The sequence below is a fragment of the Tetrao urogallus genome, assembly GCF_951394365.1.
Source record: "Tetrao urogallus genome assembly, chromosome: 12".
Taxonomy (NCBI): Eukaryota; Metazoa; Chordata; class Aves; order Galliformes; family Phasianidae; genus Tetrao; species Tetrao urogallus.
The window spans coordinates 8,792,856-8,818,717 of record NC_136825.1 but is presented as its reverse complement, the minus strand read 5'-3'; the positions used below and the strand labels follow the sequence as shown (position 1 = coordinate 8,818,717).

The 25,862-nt window shown below is 40.9% G+C and overlaps 2 protein-coding genes across 2 annotated transcripts; both read right to left on the bottom strand.

The window, feature by feature from the left end:
- Nucleotides 1-3,079: 3,079 nt before the first annotated feature.
- UBA2 (ubiquitin like modifier activating enzyme 2) lies at nt 3,080-19,442 on the bottom strand (the record flags this gene model as incomplete). Its single annotated transcript, XM_079541387.1, has 17 exons — nt 3,080-3,258; nt 4,644-4,780; nt 5,545-5,650; nt 6,237-6,333; nt 6,983-7,138; nt 7,612-7,724; nt 7,817-7,910; nt 8,760-8,917; nt 9,455-9,554; nt 10,377-10,498; nt 12,802-12,869; nt 13,379-13,500; nt 13,659-13,759; nt 14,230-14,294; nt 15,471-15,541; nt 15,807-15,890; nt 19,299-19,442. 17 exons carry the CDS (start codon nt 19,440-19,442, stop codon nt 3,080-3,082), a joined length of 1,917 nt encoding a protein of 638 aa, XP_079397513.1.
- Nucleotides 19,443-20,731: 1,289 nt separating this feature from the next.
- PDCD2L (programmed cell death 2 like) lies at nt 20,732-25,477 on the bottom strand (the record flags this gene model as incomplete). The annotated part of the gene is made up of 7 exons (XM_079541497.1): nt 20,732-20,862; nt 21,467-21,615; nt 22,916-23,029; nt 23,861-24,255; nt 24,948-25,026; nt 25,117-25,280; nt 25,361-25,477. The coding sequence occupies 7 exons, from the start codon at nt 25,475-25,477 to the stop codon at nt 20,732-20,734; spliced, it is 1,149 nt and encodes a 382-aa protein (XP_079397623.1).
- Between the last annotated feature and the right edge of the window lie 385 nt (nt 25,478-25,862).

Here is a 25,862-nt window from a genome sequence, read left to right as displayed (position 1 = left end):
CCACAAAGTTCCCCTGACCTGAACAGTCATCATCTGCCCCTTAAAGAGTGATTCTCTGTATGCTTTGAGAATCAGGCAGGTTTTTAAAACAGTAAGATTTTGGGAAAATTGTTACATGTTTTTTTACCGTAAGTCAGAACAACTTAATGGATTCATAGTAACTGTTGGATAGCAGTAGTGGTCCATACTCCTGTCTGCGCTCCAGTAAACAACGATATTGAACTAATAGCATACAAAGGCAGATAGTAGACAATGCTCACAGCTGCAATCAACTACACTAAATTACAGTCTGTCTCATTCTCTTTATATATGGCACTCAAATTCACCACACAGATAAAAATACAAGCATTAAGAACGAATTAATATGAAAACCAGTCAGAAAGAATTACTTGTCTCACAGAAATTAGCATCAATATAAGCAATCAACTACAAATAGCTGTATGTCAGAAAGGCCACTTTGTATCACTGCAAATAGCAATTTATAGACTGATTTAATGAGCCTGGCTCAGAAACCCTTAGTGGAGCAGAGCTTGCATCAAGGTTGCAAAGCCAAGGAACTAGGGAATATTTCATTCATTTTAACTTCTGAGTGTTGTGTCTTCCAACTGTATTTCCTCCCATATTGATATTACTGCTATGAGGGCTTTAAGGTCTGTTGAAAAGCTGCTTGTTTTTTAAGAACAAACAAAAATCTAAAAGCTTAGTAAACGCATCAAAGTACAATTTGCTTATACATTTATATATTATACAATGTATAATTTGCTTTTGCAAGAACAAGAGCAAGTTTAGTTTGGAACCTTCTCCACCACTACCAATGTTAGTGGCCAGTAGCCACTCAAGGACGCTCGTACTTCCATCAGTTCTGAAGAGCCGTTTTCATCCAGCATAGAATCATTCTGCATTTTTACTGATTCATTCAGTATTACCAAACTTAACAAGAACCCAAGAAAACAAAGACTGCATGAACATCCTGTCACGTTTACAGAAGCTGCTGGAATACAGAAAAAATATATTGAAGAATTAATTCACTTTAGATTATTTTACAGGAAGGAGAGCCTTTTTTTGCTATGTAACTACTTAATCCCCCCAAAAAGCAGTACAAACGTATCTCCTGAATTGTCAACTTGTAATTGCTTATAGTTAAATGCTATTATTACCTTTTATGCTGCAAATCACACGATGATGCATACCTTAAGTTTTTCAGTACTTCTCTAAAACATCCTGCAGTAAGACCCTCCTTCACACATTATGATGCCAGCAGCTTAGATACGGCATTGTCACGCCACAGTGAGAATCACATCCTATTATACAGATAACAAGCCATTTGACAACTTATTTAATAAACCAATAATTTTATTTTTAGTGAGCTAAAGGAAAGATGCTGATCTTTGTTATTGGAAAATGTCAGACATTAAATTCTAGTATTTTAACTGTTTATAGTGAGAACTATAAAAGCTTCCCATTATAGCGCTGAAAATTGTTTCTCTCTCTCTTATTTACATCTTTACCTCTCAGTCTTCACTGATGCTGGCCAAGAAGCAACTAACTCAAAGGTTTAATTTCATTTTCGAGTATTATGTCGTCAAACAAGCTGTTTTGTGTGACTATTACTTCCTAAAAGTAGACAAAAAACATTAATTGCATTGCATTATAGTTTTATACTGTATTGGCAATTCAATACAGATGAGAACCTGGTCTTCTATTAGACAGAATCAGATGTAGAACCTAAGAAGTGCCATGTTTGGTTTTTACATTCATTACATGGTTCACATCTTGTTAAAAATGCAGTCAGTTTATAAGCTGCAAAAAAGTAAATCCTGTCCACTGTATTTCTCTACTTCATAAGGCTGCCACTGAGTACTTATCTACGAATAGAAGCTGTTCTGGTTCATTAACACAAAGCCAGCAAGAAATTTCAGTGCAGTGACAGAAATGGCAGATTACCATGTTTTAAGAATCAACACTGATAGTACAGAGAGCTACTAAAACATGTCAACAAATGCAGCAGGCTTTAAGACACTGTTCCTAAAGGCTGCACTTTTGCCATAAGCACAAAGTATAGCACATAGAAGCCCAGTGCTTTCTCTTTCAGAAGGCATGAGGTGCTGAAAACATGCGTGTGGTGATGCAAGTGCTCCAACTGAAAAACCCAATAAGTGTCCAAGGAAAAAAAAAAACATTCACAAAGGTTTTATTAAAAAAATTCCCCTTTCACCTCAAACAAGTGAAGCTCAAGTTCTGTACTACTAGGTTATGTTTAGAAAAATGAAAATAGTACAGTAATTTTTGAAGGCTATACATTTTAAAATCCCATAAATCAGCATAAACTTGGACTGTGCAAGCATATATAGCAAGTACTTCAGATGTCATTTATTTGGTCCGTCAGATGTACAGTGTAGTAGTAGTATCTGAGTTTACAAAACATCAAATATAAATAACCAGAAACTGTAACAATACACAAAAAATTTGCTTCTTACATTGACATACCAGGCAGTACGAGCTGAAAAACTTGAGTAAATTAACAGTTTTACAGTAATGTACACAGTGCCAGTTAAAGTTTAAGAACACTGTTAAAACATGGCACTAATTTGCTTTAGTGAATTCTCTCCTTGTTCAGGGTATGAAAAATGTTTAGGACTAGACTAAAAATACTTTTCTTCAAGCAAAAGAAAAATTTAGGTACTTACAAGTCTGGGCATCAAGTGATGACCCTTTACTAAAGCAGAGTAGGTTTTTTTTGTCCTACTGAGTTATACTTATAAGGTATTTACACAAAAATAACATGCTTATTTTCATGACTGTTTAAGTAAATACTTATCTGCAAGTATTTAAAAAACTATGTTTCTACTACATTTAATATATGGAATTCAATATGGAAAAACTTCTAGAAGACTCTATTGAGATGACAGCTTTATCATCAAGAGAAACAGACAAAAATTATTTAAGCCAATGGTTTGGTATTTCCTCAGAACAAAAGCCTTACAATTAGTCTAGTTCTGGACATTTTTCACATCCCCAAATAATATGCTGTTGCTGCATTACATGGACTCAATCATTCTGTCAAACAACATCTGCATGTTCAGTCTAATGCTATAATTTCATCTTGCTCTTCTGTCTGCTCCGTACGCACTCTCTTTGTACTGACGCACTCTTTATCTTCTAGTTTTCTCTTGCGGCTCTTATTTTCCGTATCATCAGCATCACTTGAATGGCCTTCATCTTCAGAATCAATTATAAATAGATCATCTTGATCTGGAGCTGCAAAATACGTATTTTTAATTCCCATGGGTACTGTAAGGACAGTCTGCTCTCAAAAGAAAGCACATACAGAATGCCCCTCACATAACAAATACATCTCGGATCATTCTTTATCCATAATCTCTGTCAACAAATGGCAAGAATCTTTTGAATTTCTCCAAAACCTGTGAAATATGCTAGTCACATGGCTATTCCCTTTTCATTAGAGGTATGGAAAACATTTCAATAACTCAGATATTCCCATATTTTTAGGAATTCCCACATTAGCTAATGCGAATGCATTAGCACAATTTTTTGCATATATGAAGTAGAAGAATTGCATGCTATCTGCTAGAGTCTTTAAGAACCTTTAAACAAACACAAAGCTGTAGTCCAGCCTCACCTCTGGCTAGTGCATTCAGTAACATTTCCACTAGAAACCATGCTCTACGAGAGAGAAAACGTACAGAAAGGGTGGAGTGGCAGACTTGAAAGAGCTAATGGATAACAATGGATGGCGTAAAGAAGGGAAACTAGAACCAAACATGAACTTTCAGGACATCCGGTGGACTTCAAGAAGAAACTCATCTTAAAAATTAATTTTGTGCTAGTTTCTAATGCTATCTGGGGCAGAGGGGTTGTTTTGTACTTAATTTGAACCTGTATCAGTACTCATAACATTTAATCTTTCATGAAACAGAACACAAGATGCAACTGACTACACACTTCTGTGTCTGAAGTAGGACTCTCTGACAGGTAAATGAACATAATCCAAAAGCTTAGGATGGAGCTACAGATATCACTAAAACACTACAGTGTTTCCAGTACATTAGCTTTTACTGCCTACACATCTTGTATTTGAGTTCAGCTATTGTGGGCATATTCAAAAGAATACCCTGTATTACAAAAGTCATGGTGGCACTTTTTGGGTAGCAAATACTTCTTTTTTTTTGCCATGCCTTCACTCAGCAGGTGAAAAATAATTCTTTTTAAGCAGATTTAAAAAGACTTCTTAAATTAACAGAATAAAATGTGATCAAAGAGACCCACACAGTAACTTTTAATCTGTAGGGAGAAATCAACAAATCTGATTTTTTTTTGTCACACAATAGGGTGACCATGAGATAGAATGGATTTAACTGTATTTGAATCACCATGCAAATAGTGTGTTTCAGTTGACAATCTCCCTCAAGCACCTCCAAGTTAAATAATGTAATAATATAGTAAGTTGTATTTACTACAAACCTTTGAAACAGTCTATGCATTTTTACCGTTTAATATTATATTTATACAGGGGCAATTCGAGTGTCTTTCACTTCATATTGGCAAAGTTAAGTCATAAAATTCAAGTATTTTAATTGGACTGAAAGACTATTTCACTTTATTTAATATTGACTGCTATTTACCTGTTGATGTTGAAGGTTGTGCTCCGTCATCACTACCATTGGTAATGTTTTTGGATGTTGGTTCTGATGGTTTAGGGCCAACTTTTTCAGGGGTGTCGCCCACAACTTCAAATTCTACATCTTTTTCTAGGTCTTCACTGCAGAAAAAACGTATACAGTTCTGAACAACAGAAACACTGCCTTTTCCACAAACAAAATGTATCATTCAAATTATCAGAGTCCCTCCAACTGGGACAAAGTAAGGAAAATATACTCAAAAGAAGGAAAATCTGTTCATCCCTCCTCTATAATTTGTGCTTTGTCTGTTTGTGCATTTGTTCCCCCGCCAATGCCATGCCGTAAAATGCTTAGGAAAGAAAGGAAATCATTACTACCCTAGATTACTTTTCTTCCTCAATCTCACATTTTCATTTGCACCGAAATTGCAGTGTGTTGATTTACTCCATACAATGAGAGTATTACTTACCCAAAGTTAAATGCACACGAATTATTTCAAAGTGACTTCTCTTTGCATTACCATATCTGAACACAGATAAATGAATTACTACTTCAGCAGGTCTTTATCTGGTTTTACGCAGCTGTTTCTCACCTTTTAGCTGCTCTAAAAGCAAATCTACCTTTGCACAATTCTTATGTTACTTAATGAGCAAACTGTTCAGATAAAATCTTACCAATCAAACTGTTCAGATAAAATCTTACCAATTACTTTTGTAATAAAATAGAAATTAAGAAATCTAACACACTGAACTATATACATTTATTTTTAAAAAAAAGAACCTTTAATTTCATTATATAAGCAACTAAATGTTTTAGCTTTATTCACAAATTTAAAATTCATAACTGGAAACTCGCTGTGGAATTCTATACATATACACAAAAGTAATTATTTCAGAATTCTTACCTATGAAGCACATTGATTAACAGAGTATAATCCTGGAGGAAATCATCTGCTTGTAGTCGAGTGCCATTTCGAATTCCAAAGTCTGATAATTTCCTGTGGTTATTTGCTAGAAAAATAGCGAAACACAGTGGTGTGTACAGCTATTTACATAAAGACTGTTTTTACTATTAAAAATACGTATTCCAGAAGTTTAACCTATAAAGTGAACATTAATACTTACATCTGAATTGAAAGTAAAAGTTTACATTTAAACCTGAAGTTAAAACTACAGATTTTGAGTTATCTATGTCTCAAGTGTCATGTTCACATAACTATTATTATGAATAGGAACATCTTCTGGAGATAATATGGGTACTGCAATAGGGCTTACAAGGAACATGAAGATAACACAAATAAGAAAGTGAAAAGGACTACCAACAGGGGAAGATAACTGCTGCATTTTTACAGCTGAATACCCGATTCCCGAGTGGAATCCTGATGCTCCAGGTGAAAGTACTTGATATGGGAAAGCAGAACAGTATACACAGCTAGACAACACCACTAGCTACTCTTAAGCCACTTACATACCTGCAAATTCAGTTCTCTTCAATTATTAGTCTACAGGCTGAGCACTAAACCACTTACAATTCCTTGTATTTTAATTTCTTCCCAGTTTTTATCTACTTTTATCTAAAAAGCTTCAGTACACATACCTTCTGTTTCTCCTTCTTCTGAAGAGATAAGAATGGTTCCCTTTCCATCATCTATCTGTACATCTGGTGCTACCATAGCAAATTTTTCTTTCACTATCTGAAAAGATTGATTATATAATCAATATCTGCTTTTATAATGTTCATAAGACAAATAACCTTGAATTACAGTTTTTCCTATCCTGGCCCATGTTCCAGCATTTGCTAAAAGCCTAAACTTTGTTTCTTCTTTCTCATGGAAAAAAAAACCAAAAAAAAACAAAAAAAAAACCCCAAAAACCTATCATTTTGCTACCTGAAATCTCAGGATCTAAAAAAATGATGTCTATGACACCTGTGATCTCACCTTTACAAGTTCAGATGATGCGCTGATTTGATTTTTTAAATACTTCTTTCATAAAATGGTAGTTTTAGAAATCAGTTGCTACTACAGAACTAATAGTTGTTATATATATAATAGTATATAAGTAATATAGCTACTGAACTATTCAAATGAAATGTTGGGTTTTTTTTCCTGTTAGTTAAGAATAGAAATTTAAAAGACAAAATACATTCTTTCACAAGATATACAAGGACACACAAGTAAGATGCATACTGGCTAATCTAGCTTTTCTTTCACCTGAGAAAAATACAAAGAGCAGAGCAAATATGACAAAGCTAACATTCAGTCAAAATATATTGAACAAAATGTTTAATGATGTACAGCACTGGAATCAAAGCAAAAGCCATAGCTAATATTCAAGATTTACCTTGTCCTGGAGTGTTAGCACAGTAACTTTGTGTACATTAAGTCTCACAGTCACTTCTGGCTTACTTGCACATACGTAACAGTTAGGATTTGGTGGATCCAAAGCACAAGGAACCAATAGCTTCTTTTTGGGATTTGGCTGCTTGTTCAAAAAAATCTTGAAGACAGACAAGAATGAAACAAGTTATTCTGTAAATAAAGCACTCATAAAATCTGTTTCCCTACAGATTTGTTCTCTTAAGAATCCCAGGTTGTCTTGTTCCCTAATCCTCTTTGACATGCCTACTAAACAGGAGAAAGTGTGTATTACAGCCAGGCCACAATGACACCTGTGCTGACTAACTAGCTACTGTCAAACAGAGCTGTAACATGAAAATGGTATGTTTCAAGTGCTGTCAGTCTGGTTCTTTCTCTTATCCAGCAGCCAATTTTCATGAAATCAGATGAAACTCCACAATCCTCAAGACTTCCACTTTTCTTTCTGTGGTGGGTGAATGTTCCTAACACATTCAGAATTACTGAAACAAAAAGTGACATGGAGTAAAACTACACACTAATAAAAGAAAGTTAAACATGACTGTTGAATAAATAATGAATAACAAGAAAGAGAAGTGTCTTATTCGCACTTACCGTTCTACACTGATCTATTTTTCCCGATAAAATCTTCAAACCCTCCAACACTATCAGACCAGCTATTATTGCATTAGTAGTAGCTATAGCTGGGATAATATTTCCTGCCATTGCTGCAAAAGAAGCAAGAGTGCATGGATTTTTAACAGCAAACGGAATGTAGAAGTTTAGGTTATTAAATAAAGCATTATATTTTAACTCTTACACTTGATATCAAATCTGCTCTTCATATTCATACTGAAAACATGCATCCTGAGGTTTGCAGCAGAAGTGACAAAATCCATTGCAGAAGGGTCATCCTGACAAGAAGTTAATGGAAAGTGCATTTAAAAATCAGATTACACACTGGAAAAACTTTGCAACATAAAAAAGTCTGTAAAATATTCCATTTCAAAGTATATATACTTCCTCATCTAAATACTATGTTTAAACAGAGCAGCAGTACTTTAAAAACATGTTTAGAAAATGTATTTAGTATTTTAATACTGCATTAGTGTATTAATAAAATGCCTTTTCATGTTCAAAATAATGTCTAAATAATAAACCTTACAGTGTTTTATGCTTGGTTTCAAACACTGGTATTTCACAAACAAGAAGTATTTCCATCAGCTGTTGCAACACTGTTTTTCTATTTTGGTTGTCACTCCCTCCCAACTGACACACTACATTTTTTTCTTACGTCAGGTGACAACGGACCACAGGAAGATCACACTGCCTCTGGGACTGAAGAATTCCCTGCTTCTTGTTTTTCTTCTGCAGAACTTGCAATATGCCTCATATCTACTGTCAGAGCTAATTATGTCCAACTCTAGCTACAAACTACTGTGCAAGAACATGTTTTAGAGAAAGCTACAAAGGAAAAATGGAGTGGCATTATTAAAATATTTTCAAAATGAAAATATGGCACCTGCTTCTTAATTTGTGATTTTCAAAGTTGGTAAATTATTTTACATCACAATACTTAATTGATAAATTCAATGACATATGAAGTACCTAAGGTATGCATTTGTTTACTTACAGCACGTGCTTGTAGTGATGTGTCAGCCATTTTTGTCCTTAGCAGCACTACGCTGTAATTAAACTTAATCACTGCAACATTTGCATTAAGAACACAGAATATAAGTTTCTTATCTATGAGGTAAACTAACCTTATCCCATATAAGCTCTGCTCCATCACCTTTCTCAGCCAGGTGAAGTCTCAGGGTTTCAACACTCTTTGAGAATAAGTGTGCATAGCTCTTGACATCGAGAACCTGCTGATCTTTCAAAACTGAGGATTCATTTTGTTGGTCAGATACACTTTTCTCTTCAGGAAAAGAAAAAAATAATACCAGGAGTATTTATAAATTCAAAAAAAATTCTCTCAAAGAGCTAAGAATTTGCTGATTTAACAAAATTAAATGTTTTCTAAACTGAAGAACAGTACTCTTAAGCTACAGCAGCCCTGACTTTTTTTTTTTTAAAGTCTGTGTTTTAAACTGCAACTAACAGCTATACTTTAGGGCATCTACAGATGTGCACAAGTTAAAACAAATGTAGGTTTTCAGCTTTTAGATAAAATGTATCAATGTGTGCCCTAAGGTCCCCTAGAGTAAACTGCCCTGTAATTCTGTGAAATAGGAATTTTCCATAGCCAATACTGATCACTCAAAACAAGAATTCCAAAACAGTTTTTAGAAAAAAATGTTTTCTCTATAGGAAAAAAATATCTTCAGGAGTTATGAAGTAGTGTGTTCAGTATCAGTACCCAATTGTGAAAGTGAGAAAATGTACATGTCACAGAGCTGCATTAACAAACAAGAAATGTGACTTACAAGTATGTACCAGGAGAAAGAACAATTACCTTGATTTTGTACTTCAGCCCAATCCAGTGGCACTGGAGGCTTTCTTTTCCTCCACAGCTTATCCATTGTCAGCAAATATCTAATGTCATCTTTGAAAAGCTAGGCAACATTAAAAAAAAAAAAAAAAAAAAAAAGGAAGACGAGGAAAAGAGATATGTTTTATTTTTTCATCTCCTTTGAAACTGGAAAAAACAGCATTAGATTCATGAGTTTTTGCTTTTCTCCTTGATAATATTTCAAACATATACATATAAAACCAACAACAAACAAACATATAAAACCAAACTCCACAATATAAAAACTCTCAACGCTTTGTGCAGAAAGTAGACAGTTCTCATTAATTTGGGGGACACCAAAATCAAGAAACAGTCATCCAAACAGTGGGTCCATGTGAAGCCATCACTACAGCCATTTGTATACTAACCCCCTGCAATACTGTTACCTATATGAAAATTAATCTCACGAGGAAAACTACTGCTATGTATAAACACTACATTCTATACTCATTTCCTCTTTTTTTGCAACTACGTAGCAACATAACTCCTAAGAGTTTATGTTTTCTTATACCAGCATCTGATTATCTACAGGGCATGAATTATATATTTCTGATCCTCAGACTGGTTGTGATAAGGCGCAGTGAAATTTCCACAGAATTCAAGAGATTACCTTCTCATATTACAACAACTCCACTGGGTTGTTTTACAATATGGACAAGCTGCTGAAGTTGTCCATATAGGCACAAACAGAATGCCATAAGACAAGCAAATGTTGCAAAAGACCAACACAACAGCAAATTGATCAAGTCATAATACAGCTGCATGACTGATGCTCAATGTTTAGTGTTCAAACTGGATTTTGATCAAACTTTTAAACTTCTCATACACTTCAAATAAAGACATCTTATTGGGGTAAAAAATGTACCTTGGTAAAAAGCTTAACTGGATCATATCCAGTTGATTTAGCCCACTCCTTAGTTGAAACACGTTTAATCTCACCATCTTCATTTGATGCTCGTGCTCTGGCTTCTGCTTCTGCTGGCTCCCCTATAAATAAAGCATTAACAAAATGTTAGTTAACAGGAAAAAAAAGGAAATCATATCCAAATATTTCCTAGTGTCAATGATCAAAATCATTCAAGCACCATAAAATGGCTTTACTGTTCCCAATAAAAGCTAAATTAGACACAGTGCAACTGTGATTGTTCATTTCTACTACAGTTCACTAGTTCAACTCAATGCCATCAAATTCTTTTACTGGCAGAAACAATAAGCAATTGTTTCCTATTTCTTTTCTTCTCACTGTGTTGTGAGTTCATAAATTTCTCACAATCTCCTTTTAGTTGTCTTTTTTCCTGGCTTAAGAGTTTTAGCCTCATTAGAATTTTAAGACAGATTATCAGCTTCCTACCTGTGATCATCCCCATATGATAATATTCTATCCTTTCAGGTGCTTTTCATTTCCATTTTTTTCTCCTAGTCACTTCCAGCAATTGTTATCTTGGCTACTAGTAAGCATCAAGTTGGTATTTTCAGATAACTATTAAAATCTTGACTGCATGCAGAAAATCAACTCAGAAAATCACCATTTCACATGCAAATTTGGGAATGTTCTCCCTTCCCTTCTCCAATGCATCTTTTTATTTATCTGCACCAATATCTACCCAGCATTTCATTGTCTAGTCATTTTATATTGTGAAACTTTCTTCTACTTTTAATTCTTAACCATCATCTTTATTATTCTGAGGAAGTCTGTTTATTTACATCTGCTGAACAGCACTGGGAGACTCCTCTAGTCACCATTTATCTCTATCATTTCCACTTCAGGATCTTCATCCTTTTTCCTGCAATACATCTTAGTTTCTTCAGTTTCCTTAAAAAAGAGTGCCACCTGCAGATTCACGATGGAGTACACCAGATATGCCTGTCCACAGTTTTGCCAATGACCCTAAAGACACATGACACGGTTTCCTTTCCCTTACTTTTCCTCGACATACCATAGAAGGTCCCCTGATTCTTAGCAGCAGTAGAGCAACTGACAGTTTGATCACTACAGAGATGAGGCCACAGCTCAGTCCTCCCTATGATTGCCCTGGGATCCTTCAAGTTAGCAGCAGCATGTTTGCTGCCTTCAAGTACTCCCTCAGCTGTTGCTGTAGATGAGTTTATGTGCCACTCCCTTAAGAGTCAGAAATTTATTAAGGACGCCCCATAGGAACCATTCATTACATGAACGTTATCTGATGTTCAGAGATTCTGAGGCTCTTTTTAAACTCCCTCTCCCAAGTTCACCACTTAAAAGAATCCAAGAGGAGAAGCAGTAAAGATGCTTATTCACCACTGCAGTGACTACGGCCACTGTTCATATAAAAAAATGCAGAATAGCTACAAAAACATCACACTAAACAGGCATCTTTTCTATGCAGATGAACATGGAAGTGTCTCAAACTAGAAGAATTGAGACTTGACCCCTGTTTTCCAGTTTGGCAATCCCTCAGCTAGGAGTGGAAAATGCAGTGTGACTACATACAGCACTCAGTTTTCAGTCCTTGGTTTAGAAAGCAAGTCTCCCACCTGCAGGGAAGGAAGTACTCCATCAAATTCAATACACAGGAAAATATGTTGTCCTGCAAAGACCAGTAATATTTAATTTTCATTTCAAGTTCACTTCACTTCTCCGTGCAGATGGGGAAGAGAGTTTGTTCCGGAGGGAATAGGAGTCTCTGAATATATATAAACTTACCTAAATCATTTATCACAAATCTGGATGTATGAACTGGAACTTCATGATGGAACTGAAACTGATGATGAACTGGAACTTATGATTACAAGGCATACTGACTGCTTCTCACAGCTGCTCTACCCACATTCTTACTGAAGACAACTAATGAATGACAGAGACCTATCTCACACTGTATGAAAAGGTTTTTGCAACAGCTGAAGTAATCATTTCATTAACGTTTTAGCTGCCCATAAGGGCTACAATTCTGACAACTGAAACTTTCAAAATATTGGCATTTTGAAGAGTGTTTTTTGCATGCTGGGCCACACAAAGCTCTCAGTATACACTGTGCATCAAGTTAACCAAAAACAAACTAACAAAAACCAACCAAAACCAAATCCAACGGCACTGAAATCACTGCAGACTTTTAATACATAGTAGTAAGCATGACACACACAAAGGTGATCTGCTGCTTGCACACCCTAAATTCATGTTGTTCATGAGCGCTCTAAGTGGAACCCTCTCAGAAGAAAATGGAGCTAAACCATAACTTCAAGAAATGGACAGAAGGAAGTCAATTTCTGACACGTCTCAGTAACAGGGTAAGTACAATCTATATCACACTTACAGGCAGCTTCAGGATCAGCTCTGTCAGGAGAGACTTCTTGATCAGCATCTTCTTCTCCAAACAACTGACTGTGCAGCAATTAAGAACAACACAACACCAGATTTTACTCATGTCTTATTGAATACTGAAATATTTGGTAATTGGTAAATGTGCACTTTAGAATTCTTGCTATCAGAGTGCTACTTCATCCATTGCATTTTAAATTGCTGGAATTCATCACATGCAGACTTAACATGGAGCATGCAGAAAACTCAACAGGAAAATGAATTTAGTAAAAGAGATGCATATGACTCCCTCAACAGTTCATCTGTCTCCGCAATCCCAGCAAACCTCACTCTGTTTTAAAGTCATTCTGCCCTATTTTCTGTGATAGCAGAACAAGGCTTAAGTACTAACTGACATGCTACCTGTGTATTTTAAAAAACAGGAAAAAGTCAAACAACTGGAGGTTTTTGCTGTTATCTACATTAGTTTTCAACCTGTGTCCTTAATTTCTCAATCTGTAGTTTTAGAAACCAACACAAAGAGAGTGAGTTACAGTCCCCATTTTGAAAGAAAAAAAGGAAAGAAGACTTACTTGAACAAATACTTGGCCCACACAATGCAATGGATAGGTTCTGATGGAGTGTTACGGATTGTGCAGCCTGGAAAAGTCTTCTGAGTTGGTTTAGGATGACATTCATAACACTCTGTCACTCCCTGGTGAAAAGCGAAATATTTACTCGTCACACCGTGAGACTACCGACAGAATGCACTACTATCAGATGAGCTGTAACTTTATCTCACAGCACCCAACTCTGTTGTCTAAAATAGCCAATGATTTAAACTTAAAGTGACAGGAGTAGAACACAACTGACCTTCTTAATAACTGTTACTTGACCAAGGTAGCCTGCAGTTCCACTCTCTATAAGAGGAACATCGGCAGCCAGACACATCCTGTTCACATGGTTACGGGCAGCTGCAAAGCAAGAAGTTTTACAGAAATTTGAGTAAGTGGAAATAAGTTTGACTTCTACAAACACAAGCCAGACTCCTACACGCACATTCGTCCTGAATTTGCCTTATTTCACTAACGTTAGCATTACGCCTCTTTCACAAAGCCCATTGTCCAACTGATACAAAATATACTGGTGCTATCAAATACAGCAGACAATTTAACAGTTATGCATTTACACAAAATACAAATCAGTTTCCATAAAGCAGTAACACAGCAGACTTGTTTACTTTCAAAGCACCTGTAACAGTTCTGCCTAAGCTCTCAATGTTTTAACGTGCACAAAAGCATTAGTTAAACTACAGCTGGCTTAAGAGGATACTTATTTAACTGACACTGCTCAAGAACTAGTAGTAGAACACATCAGAGTTCTGTTCTCATGAACAAGCAACTGCACTTTCACCTTCAATGCAAAATCATAATGAAAACTTCACCTCTGTTATCCAGAGCATTCATAACCAACGTAAACTGGCGGAAGAACTCTACGTTATAGTCAGGGCTACAGAAAAGAAAAACAATATTCAAAATGGTACATCAAAGTTATTGGTTGTTATGTCACAACAGAAACAACACACACAGAAAGGGCAGACTGATGTTCACGTACGGATTACACGCACTACAGATTTACCAATAGCCCTTAAGCAACCCATTCGTCTTCAGCCCATTTTAAAGCTGGGTAGAAGCATGACCTGTCACTGGAAGGACGCTATTCCAATCGCTGTCACTTTGACGATGAAACAAGCAGGCAAAAAAGTGTCTACACTGCTCTGACCTAATGAGTAAATTGGATGATCTCTGATAATTGACTTTAAAAACCACCAGCTGAGGGTAAGATGTGCACACTGTAATTACCACAGCTCATCAGACTGTTGATATCTCATTACAGTGGGAAAGCTCAATTGGTTTTGATTGTACCTGCATACCCTTAGAAGCCAAGATGAGGGACCTGAAAATCCTGACACCTTAGCGTCTTCACATTGCATTTTTCTGACTTAAATAAGGCAGCAGCAAAGATGACAGAGAAGCAAGTAAACAGGATTAATGGTTTTATAGTTTTAGGAGAAGGATGCAATGAGCCAATGTTTCAGTGGCTGATCGCAACATCAGAGCTGAAACCTTAACATTAATTGAGAGTGTGACCTTTTATAAAAACTGGACAAATGCACATTAATAGCTGGGAAATAACTATAATGAAAAGCTACATGATCTTGCACTTCACTGACTTGTTATGGACCATAAAGACTAGATCTTAACAGTTTGGTAACTGAGCAATATTTACACCTGCCTTTCAACCCCAATCATTCCATGATTCTATGCCCTATGCATGACAAAAGTTTTGGATGTTTTAAATTTTTTTTTTTAAATCAAGTACTCAACATTCACACTTATTTTCCTCTAATTATCACTCATGACATCAAGAAATCATACAGCGTAGAATCTCAAGTAGTAATGTTGCTAATAAAGTGAGAATGAGACATAAGCAAATAACTACAGCTACCAGAATTTAATAAAATTCATGCAAAATCCACACTCCCATTCAGTGCAATGCAGTCTCATATTTACAGCTACCTTATTGCGGAAGGTTTGTGAAGTACCTTAAAGCACACCACTGCAGCATTTAAATAACAGTACTTGCAAATCAGAACACGTAATTAGAGCTTAAAAACAAACATACTTCATGATGCTATCATGGTAAGCTATAATATTAGCTTCTGGATAAAACTGTAACACGCTTTCCTTGGCAACCTAGAAATAAAAACAAAACAAAACAAAAACAAAAACAACACTTATTATTTCTTCCTTCTTTCTAAAGAGACTCAGTACCAGTTGAGTACTGAGTAAATTGACTACCTTAGAGATTTTAATACTTTTAAATGAAACTTGGAGACAGCCACAAGCAGCCAACCATCACTTACCTCTCAGCAGCATCAACAAAACTGTGACAGGTTTCTAACAACGTCCACAAAATAACACCAAACGAGTAAAACGTGAGCTTTGACTTTTTCCTCACCTGCGCTTTTGATCTTCCAACATGTTTCTTCTGAAACAAAAACTGCCTGTTGAGATTGCTGACATCAATAGTATCCAAATCAATCTACAGACACACAAAAAGAGCCATTTCACTTCTGCAGAAATAAAAGGAACAAAGCCATCAAATGTGATTAACTAAAATCACAAAAGCTGTACAGACTCCTTCTTGGACCTCCACGCTCGTATTACATTTGCACAACTGTAGAAGCACCACGATCTTCAGGGATAAATGATCTTCATTTAAACATTTATTAACAGTGGAACCACACCTCAAATATTGAGAGCTATATGACAACAACCTTTCTTTGGACAATCCCTCCTAAAAATGTACATCAATTTTGAGATGCATAGGCAGAACATTTGGTGGAATGTCAATAACTGACTCTTCTATCTCTTGCCGGATGAAGGCTTTAGAGAGCAAGCATTAGGAGCACAGCGGACGCCAGAAATGCCACAGGACTTGGTGGCACCATGCAGGAAAGCCCCTGCCTGCGCTGCCGGGGCAGGAAAGCTGTACGGGAGTGTCCAGCTTCACGTGAATGTGGCTGGGAGGACATGAGGCTGTGCTGTCACCTAACGCATACAGCACAAGGCAGGCTTTTACTGCCTGCCACCAGGCAAGGGTGTATGAAAAAATATAAAATTCACCTAGAAAAGAAAATAAATTGAATCACGTGATCAAGATGTTTAAAAACATACACCACAAAATATTCACGCTGCACGACCTGAAAGTACGTCAGAACTTTAATTCCCCTCAGAACCATGTTCCTAATTGTTGATGCAGACACAAGAACATCATAATCACAATTTGCCCCACAGGAATTCAGATTTACATCCAACAGTGAGAGGACTGATTCCTACCTGTGCTGTCACCACTCGTCACTTCCACTCACGTTAAGTCTGCCCGTGTCCCTGACGTGCTTAAACAGGAACAGGGAGGGTGAGCTGACAGCTCTGCTGATCCCGCAGTATCCCCCCAAACTCCCACTGCTAACGCTGTCGTACTCAGCACAGAACACTTTCAGCTCTATGGAGGTACTGCTCAGTGCTGCTCAGTGCTCAGGTTACACACACCAGCCAGGAGGTGCTTTCATTTGCTTTTAATTTTATGACCCAAATTTGAATAAATGTAAAAGTACGTCACGCACTTCCCATGAAGGACTCTCTGCATACAGGATCAAAGATCCAACTTGATGTTATCTGAAGGAAGTATTTATTTAAATATTTAATTGTTTAATTTAAGGATTAAAATTTAACATGCTGAACACTCTACTAGCCAAAGAGTTTTAATTAAATGCTGCATAAAAGCACCAGCTGATACTGAGCGCACAGAAAAAGTAAGATGTTTCAGAAAGGTATGAGGAGGTAGAGGCTGTCAATCTGTATTACCCACTGTGTCCTCCAACTACTCGTGTTCTTGTAACCCCCATCAAAAGGGATATCTGCCCAAAAACACACTTCCACTTCCCTTCCCATATGACAGCCACAAGGTCCGCTTAGTCCAAAGCCATGAAGGTTGGGAACTTCGAGAGAAACTGAGTGCATTCATCTATTGATGTTCAACTGTCTAGAAAGCCTTCAGTCCTTTAACTGGAGACTTAACTGACATCAGCTGCAAATGAAAACTGATCTCAAACACTACTGCCAAGACAGAAAAGGTAATGGAAATTTTTCTCCAAAGAGAGTACTTGACACCACTGGACTCCAACCAAAGCTACAATTCAGCTGAGAATGATCCGAATTTGACAGTCCTCAAGCTAAAGCAACTTTACACTGCTCTCACTTTTCAAAGTTAGAAGGAAAGGAACTTCCTAAGAATAAACTTCTGTGTTCTGAATACAGACTTGTATTTAGACATTTTGTTCCACTTTCAACAAAGTATATTTAGTTAAGCTTCGTGTTTCTGAAGTGCTCCTGTTCAGAACTGCTTTTCTATTTTAATATTAATGCCGTGATAAATAGATAAATAATACACAAACAAGTATTCTCAGACGTTTGAGTTCATTGACCTGTAACAATCAAAGGCAATCCCCAATAATACCACGGACACTGACATACAGTTTTTTTCAACTGACATCCAATTGCCCCTTTGCACAATTCTGTTCCTGCTCTCACCTTGTCTTCAAATGTTACTCCATTACATAAGACAGTCATATTTTTAAATGAGGACGGCTCTGATCCAACACATACTTAAGGTAATGGAAACCAATTGAGCAGACTCCAAAGACAATTAAAAAAAATATCTAACTAAAGGAAACAACAAGCAGACTCCAATGGGATCTATGCTTAACGACTAACTGCAAAACCAGAAATTACTAAACTGTATGTTAGTGAACTGTGAGCGCACAGAAGTGGCAGAATAAGGTAGAAAAGAAAAAAGGAGGCACAGAAAACAGCACAGATATCACGTTTCCACTCTTGTGCTTGTTTCACTCATACCGTGTTGAAATTTGGTAGGCTCCCACTGGCAGACTCAAATCAAAAGGACAATTTGGAATTACACTTCGGCACGCCCTACAAATGCATTTTAGTGCAAAGCCTGAGCTGTACAAACGAGAAGCAGCTGGGCTCTGCTGCCGGCTGGCAATGCTGAGAGAAGCCGCTTCTGATAAGCTTCGCTCAACAGGTCTGAACGCAGGGACAAACTCCTCACGTGCCATAGGAACCGCTCAGAAGCGGCTCCCGGCAAAGTACCGATGAGCACAGACAGCAGAACAGCCCTGAACCCGCACTCCCACGGCCTCTTCACGTGAAGTTCTGAACGCAGATCTCTCAACTTCTCTAAGAGCCGAATAAAGGCACGAGGCCGGGCCGTTTCTCTCCGTCCCGCGCCCCGCGCCACCCTCATCTGAGTTCCGCCCTTCCTACACTCGCAGAGCTTCAGGAAGCAAAAGCGAAACCATCGGCGCGCGGGAAGCTCTCGGGCTTTGCGGCACGGGCGGCTTTACAGCTCAGCGTCTAATAGCATGGTTCTATCAGCGCCCGCTAAGTTCCGCGCCCATTAAGCCGCACGAAGCCAGCCTAGGGGTGGCGGGGCGGCGCATCACCGCTTCCAGTTTGCACCTCCGGCCCCGGGAGAGGCGCGGCCGCTCCTCCGCCGAGCGGTGGCCGGGGAGGGCAGGGCGACCCGAGCTCCGCGGCGAAGAAGGTCCGTTCGGCCGCCACGGCGCTCGCTTTGCCGAGGAAGGCGGGCTCGAGGCCGAGGCGGCTCCCCTTTGTGCGGAGCCCGGCCCCCGGCGGCGAACGCCCGGCCCGGCCGCTTTGGCGGGCGCTCAGCAGTTTGAAAACACGCAGACAATGCGGGCGGGGAGGGGCAGCGCCGCACCACAGCGCCGCGCACAGCGCCCCCACGCCCGCCGCCCGGCGCCCCCGGCCCCGCCCGCCCGGCCTGGCCCCGGCCCCCGCCCGCCCCTCGCCGCGGCGGCCCTCCTCGCGCCGCCGACCCCGCACCCGGCCCGGCCCCGGCCCGCACCACGTCGATGTTGCCGAAGCCGGTGAGCACCAGGTCCTTAAGGAGCTCGCAGCCGATGCCTCCGGCCCCCACCACCAAAAGCCGCGCTTGGGCCACGGCCTCCGCCAGCTCGCTGCCCAGGGGGCCGGACGCGGGCGCGGACATGACGGCGGGCGAAAAACAGCGACGGGCGGAAAGAGCGGCGCCGCGCGGCTCTCCTCAGCCGGGCCGCGCTCCGGACAGCGAGCCCGCGCGAGACCAGAGCGGCGGCCGCCCGCCCGTCCCGCAGCGCCCTCTGGCGGCTTGGAGGGCCGCAGCCCGCCGCGGCGAGCGGCACAGGCAGGCGGCGGGGGGCGCCGCAGCTCGGGAGAGCCGGGAGACTTGCGGGTTCGAGCCCCGCGCCCGCCGTTCCCCGGGCGGAGCGCCAACGGGACCCGGGAGCGACTCGAGGCGGTACCACGGTCTGGAGACGCGGGGCCTCGCTGAAGGTCCGCCCCGTCTGGCCGCGGCACCCTCAAATAAGGCACCCAGCTCCTGGCTGCAGCTGGGAAACGTGTCAGCGTAGTGCCCAGAGGGAATGAGGAAGCTTTGACAAGTGTGAAGTGAGGTTTTTACACAGATTGACCTAAATTCTCTGACTCAGCTCTAAAAGCTGGCATGGGAAGCTATAATTTATCTCTGAAAAACTGTTTTGCAAACAACATTTCATCAGCCCGTTTCCCCCCCCCCCCAAAAAAAAACAACCAGCCAACCAAAACACTTCCAGTAGATTATTTGTACTGTGACATGAAAGCCTGAGCAAAAAGCTTGAAGGATGCTTACTTAAATCACGCCCCCAGTAAGACTCCATTAAAACCGCAAGAACAGTGTTAGCAGAAACTCTCACCTTTTCTCCACTCATTGCAATGTGATCTCCATCAGAACTCGTCTAGTCAAGCAAACGTAACATCCCTCACTGTAAAAGCATACAGAAAATCTTCATTGCTGGAAGACTGCAAGGCGCTCTCATCTACTGCCCACTGAATTTCCCATCTGTCACCAATACAAATGAAGTAATTTGTTTTAAAATACTTATATTAAGCTACTCACTGCTAGTAGTTTCTAATAACTGGATCCCACTTGATTGACAACCACCAGCAGGATAACTAAGTGCAATTAGGCAGCCTCTTTCCTTTATTTTCTTCCTCAAGCTTTTAAAAACATAACAACAATCCCAAACTAATCTCCACTTAGAATTATCTCTTTAAACAAAGCAAGTTTTTTGTTGCCACATTTTGCAGCCATGCTAATATACGTCAGTTATTCTAGGAAATAAGCACCATGCCAACCAATGAATGTCATTTTTCACCAAATTTGAGGAAAACTCTGTTGCATGATCACATACTTTCAGCTGCAGCAAAAAACAAAACAAAACAATAAACAACACACTTCTCATCTATGTAGAGAAATACAATTTATTTAAATAATTTCTGGTCAGGGTCTTCTTGTACAAATACAAACTCTTCCAGAGGGCTTTGATGATTTGTTGGCCAACAGCTTCGCTCACACGTATAAACTATAACAGTCCCAAATTCCACAGACAGATCTAAAAACAAAACAATAAAGGTATGTCATATATTAGAAGAATGCTTCAGTTAGTGGCCATTGCTTATCACTGCAGTTCAATCTTCCAATCCAGAACACATTTATCCATATTCAGCCTCCTATATACATTTTCTTATTTCAAAGATTTTACAGAAGCATGATTGAGAATTTTCAAAGAGTTTCTTAGGTGCCTGCAATCCCTTACGGCAATATTTATTATTTTCTGAGGCGTTTCATAGAACCATTGAATGGCTTGAATTGGAAGGGACCTCAAGGATCATCAAGTTCCAATGCCCCCTTTCTCCTTGATCCTTTAGCAGGGGAAAGTCACAGCATTATCTACACTGCTGTTATAAAAGTACACCAGGAAGCACATGAAGTCCAATGGAAGAGCTCCCATTTGCTTAGTGAAATCTATAATGGAAACATTATTATATCCATAATCTAGGTGCATATATGCATCTATTTGTAACCTATGTAATTCTATGACCAATACAGTTAAGCACACCAGTGCCTATGGTTAGCAAGAAACAATCCAAATTACACTTTAGTGAACCTTACCAATATATTTCTAACGCTCATTCAGCTAGGTCCAAAGTCAATACCTGCATCACCCCGCAGCATGCTGACCAGTGCTGGCATCAGCTGAAACTCGAATATTCTGTTGCTTCCACAGTTATTGCAGGCTGGAATACTGTTGTCAAAATTGGCTGGAGGACAAGTTATGAACAAAGGCTGACCACCCCAAGAGTATCTAAGAGAAAAAAAGAAAAATTTTTTTTTTTTATCTCAAGTAACTAGGAAAAAAATCCACAAACATTGTTAGCAGCCAGTCATCTGCCTATGCTTCAGATGAGTCACCCAACAGAAATTAGATAGGAAAGGGGACAGTGAAAGGTCAGCACTTGCAAAGTCTTAGGGAACCAGATGGATCTAAGGGGGTAAATGGTTTAAACTGACACCTCCAAAGCGTGCTAAACTTGACTCAATTATACCAACTACACCTGCAAGGGATTCTTAAAAAAAAAGTTGTCTTAAAACATTACTTGCACATTTATTTGTGTTAGTAAATGTTCTGTATAATATTTGGTAGTTAACTAATGGATGTTTCTAACATCCTGTCTGCATAACCAGCCCCTCAAACTTTGCCTCCTCACCAAAAAGCCGCCAGTTCCTCCTAGTTCTGGAAACCTGGCAGACAAAGGTTCTGCCACTATAGTGTGATAGCTCAAGCAGGTAGGTTGCATCCAACTCTCGGGATTAAAGAAGTTATAAACTAATGCCCTGTACGACTCATGAAAATGATGGGTATTATCTGGTACTACAAATAAGTCAGGATTTGAACACTTTGATGCACTCTCACTCAGAAATAGCTTCTCCTTTCTGGAGGAGTTTTCTCTGAGATTAAACTTACTTTTGTTCTTAGAAGAGCAAGTGTATGGGAACTGCTGAGTCACAGCCTGAACCTCTGACTGATCGCCTAAGGCGAGCCATGAGTCAGCCAGAGGAGCACAGGTGAAGGCAATTCAGCTGTGCTGCTGCAAGGGTAGGAGCCTGGCTCCACCCCTCCTAGACCTATTTAAGAGCTGGCTAGCAGTAAGGAAGGATCTCTTCTGGAGATCCACTCTGCTGGTGTTTTGGGGGTGAGCCCACAACAGGGGTAAGCCTTCTATTTATTCTCTTCTGTTATTATAGTCTACTTTGCCTAACTCTCTTTTTTATTTTGTGATTATAACATCCTAATATTCTTTGATTATACAGCAAGCCATTCTGCATGGTCACTGGATGCAGTCACAAGCTGCAAAGGACCTCAGACTTTAAAAAGAGTAATTTCTTACTTCACTAACATCCCAAAGACCAAGCCATAAGCAGTAACAATAAGATTACAAAACTTCAGAGGGGGAGATAGCGTTGGAAGTGTATAATCAAAACTTAGCAAATTTCTCAATTAAGAAAAATAAGTAAATGTATTCAATTAAATTGTTTATTTCTATTTACTGACAGCCTCCATCTATATGCTGTCTCTGCCTGTTACTACCAGCTGATCAACATACCTTAAAATCTGCTCTGGACAGACAGATATTCTTTTCATAAATTTATGGAATGCGTGGTCCCCGCTTCTAACTTCACTCTTCTCATACTTCTCATTATTACCTTCACCAGCAAAACTATGAGAGGAAAAAGGAACAAACCAGAAGTTCAAATTCAGTACAATAGGCATGCTTTAAGCAATCATAATTCCAATTAATAGATACTCATGTTATAGTATGTGTACACACACACACACACACACACACACAAAAATGCCAAACATTAAATTAAGATGTAGTCACTGTTCCAGCTTGCAGCTGAACATTCTGCCTCTAGGTCCACTATATGTTGCTGTATAATCAATAGATATCAAGATATTATAATCACAATATAATTGTATAATCAATAGATATCAAGATGTTATAATCACAATATAATCAAGAGAGTTAGGCAAAGTAAACAATGATAACAAAAAGAGATTAAGTGGAAGAGCTTACCCTTCGGCTGAGCTCACCACAAAACACCAAGAGAGGTGATCTCCAGAAGAGATCCTTCCCCTCTGGTAGCCAGCTCTTAAATAGGTCTAGGAGGGGTGGAGCCTGGCTCCACCCCTTCCGGCAGCACAGCTGAATTGCCTTCACCTGCGCTCCTGTGGCTGACTCAGTGCTCGCTTCAGGCGATCAATCAGAGGTTCAGGCCGTGACTCAGCAGTTCCCATACAGTTGCCAACAGTGTTTCAAACTATGATAAGATATTCATATCCATCAGATACCTGCTTATGCCTAAGGCTTGGTGTGGTCACCTATGTCAAAATCAGAAATACTTTCAGTACCTACACCCAGAAATTGTTTCCTTGACCCTTCTTTTATCAAAAACCTACAAAAAAGCTACACTTAGTTCAACACTCAGTACAAATTGAACTACACAATCCCTTCAGCTTCAGCATGAGGTTCAAAATGGGTTCTTACCTTTCTGACATCAAATGTTCCAGATCAACACCCTCTCTCTGCTGATACTCTTTCAATAATTTATTTGCATGATCTATATCAAGGAAACCAGCATAGTCTGCCTCATCCACAACACTAATGTAATAGGAGTGGAACACGGGAGCCGAAGTGGCCGTCCCCATCTCCTCCCTGGGTAGGAGGTCTGTATTTAGGGAACCTGACACATCTGCAGCTTCAGACAAGCAAAGCTCTTGGAGCTGTGACACACACTGTGCTTCTCCAGATGCAGAGCTGCTCATCCCTGCGTTGAGGCCCAACATCTGAAGGGCACATGTGGAAGACTCTGCTCCGTCGCAGCCTCCCCAGTCGTCTGCTTCAGCACACCAGTCCTTTGCAGAAAAGTTACATTCTTCTTTCTGCAAGGGAGGGAGAAGAGAAACATTTTCAAACTGACCACAGTGATGTGGTATCACCGCTATAAAGAGTAAGAGAAAGAAAACCTTAATCTCGTGCTTAGTGTTATGTTGCCCATCCCCTCTCAACACCAGGTACCAGAATATCCACATTTGCTTCTTACAGCAGCACACTTATGGCAAAAAACCACAACAGATGGGAAACGGTGCAATAATGCAATGGCTGTTTGCTTGATGTGCTGCATCGCCATTCCCCTGTTGCAGGCATGACTGCAGGGCGCAGCTTGGAGGTATTTCTCTGAACCAGTTACTGCGCCGCGCTAAGCTCAAAGAGTGGAATACGGAGAAATCACACAAACTTCCCCCATTTTAACTGGAATATAAAGCCATTGCCACGGACCAAACTACCGCAGTGTAAATATCCCGGCTAAATCAGCACTCTGCCTGCATGGCAGCATTCGCGTGGAAGCAACGCTTCTCCTGCAATCGCCCTACGCCTACCCGCTGTAACCGCGACCACCGCCCTGACCACAGAGCCCCGACCCCAGCACACGGATGTGAGGCTGCGGGCGGTTGCGGCCGTGCCGCTCGCGCAGGTACGGGCAGCGCCAGGCACGCGGCGCGTTCGGAGCCCCTGAGCCCCGCGCCTAACGCCGCTCACCGTCAGCCAGGCCACAGGGCAGCGCCGGCCGTACCTGACCAGCCGGCTTCGAGCTGCAGCCCCGCGCCTCCCGTCCTCGTGCCTCCAAGCTCTGGGAGCGCAGCACCTTCCAGCTTCGGGCCGACATGTGAGAGAGGACACAGAAAACGCGCTGGGTTACGGCGCTTCCCTGCCGCCCCGCGCGCTCGGCCCCGCACCCTCACCTCTGGGGCCGCCCTCGGCAGCCGCTGCCGGCGCAGGCGAAGACGTTGGCGAGGCGGTGGAAGGGAGATTCGCCCAGCGGGCAGTACACCTGCACCAGGTGCGCCAGCGCCGCGCCGCACGCCCCGCAGCGGGGGCAGCCCGGGCGCACGGAGGGCAGCGCGTCCTGAAACACACACAGCGCTCAGCGCCGCGCGAGGTCCGGGCCGCGGAGCCCCGTCGGGGCCAGCGCCCCCCGCCCCGTACCGCGCGGCCGCCCAGCTTGTTGGTGGCCCAGCCCGGGGGCTGCCCACCGTCCCGGCACGGCTCCGCCACGGCGGCGTCGCGGAGTCCCAGCAGCACCGGCGGCCCCGCCGCCGCCATGGCAGCGCGCTCCACGCCCTACGGCGGCCGCCGGCGGACACGCGCCCCGGCCGGAGAGCGCCTCCCGGCTGAGGGGCGCGCGGAGCCGCGCCGGGCGGCAGGGGGCGCGCGCGCCCTCCCGAGGCGGCCGCCGTCTCGCGGCGCGTGCCCGCGGGCAGCGCGGAAGCCGACGTGTTCGGCGCCGAAGCTGCGGCTGCGCTCAGAAAACGGCGCGGCCCTCCGGCTGTGACTTCCGTCGCCTGCGAGCGACCCGCCTACCCGCACCCGCTTAATCTGAGGCGGTCCTGCACGATGTCTCCTTGACAGTCATTAAAACTGTACATCCTTCGAGTTATCTCAGGATACATGAAGCAACTAGAACTTTGCTAGCTACGTAGATACCTTC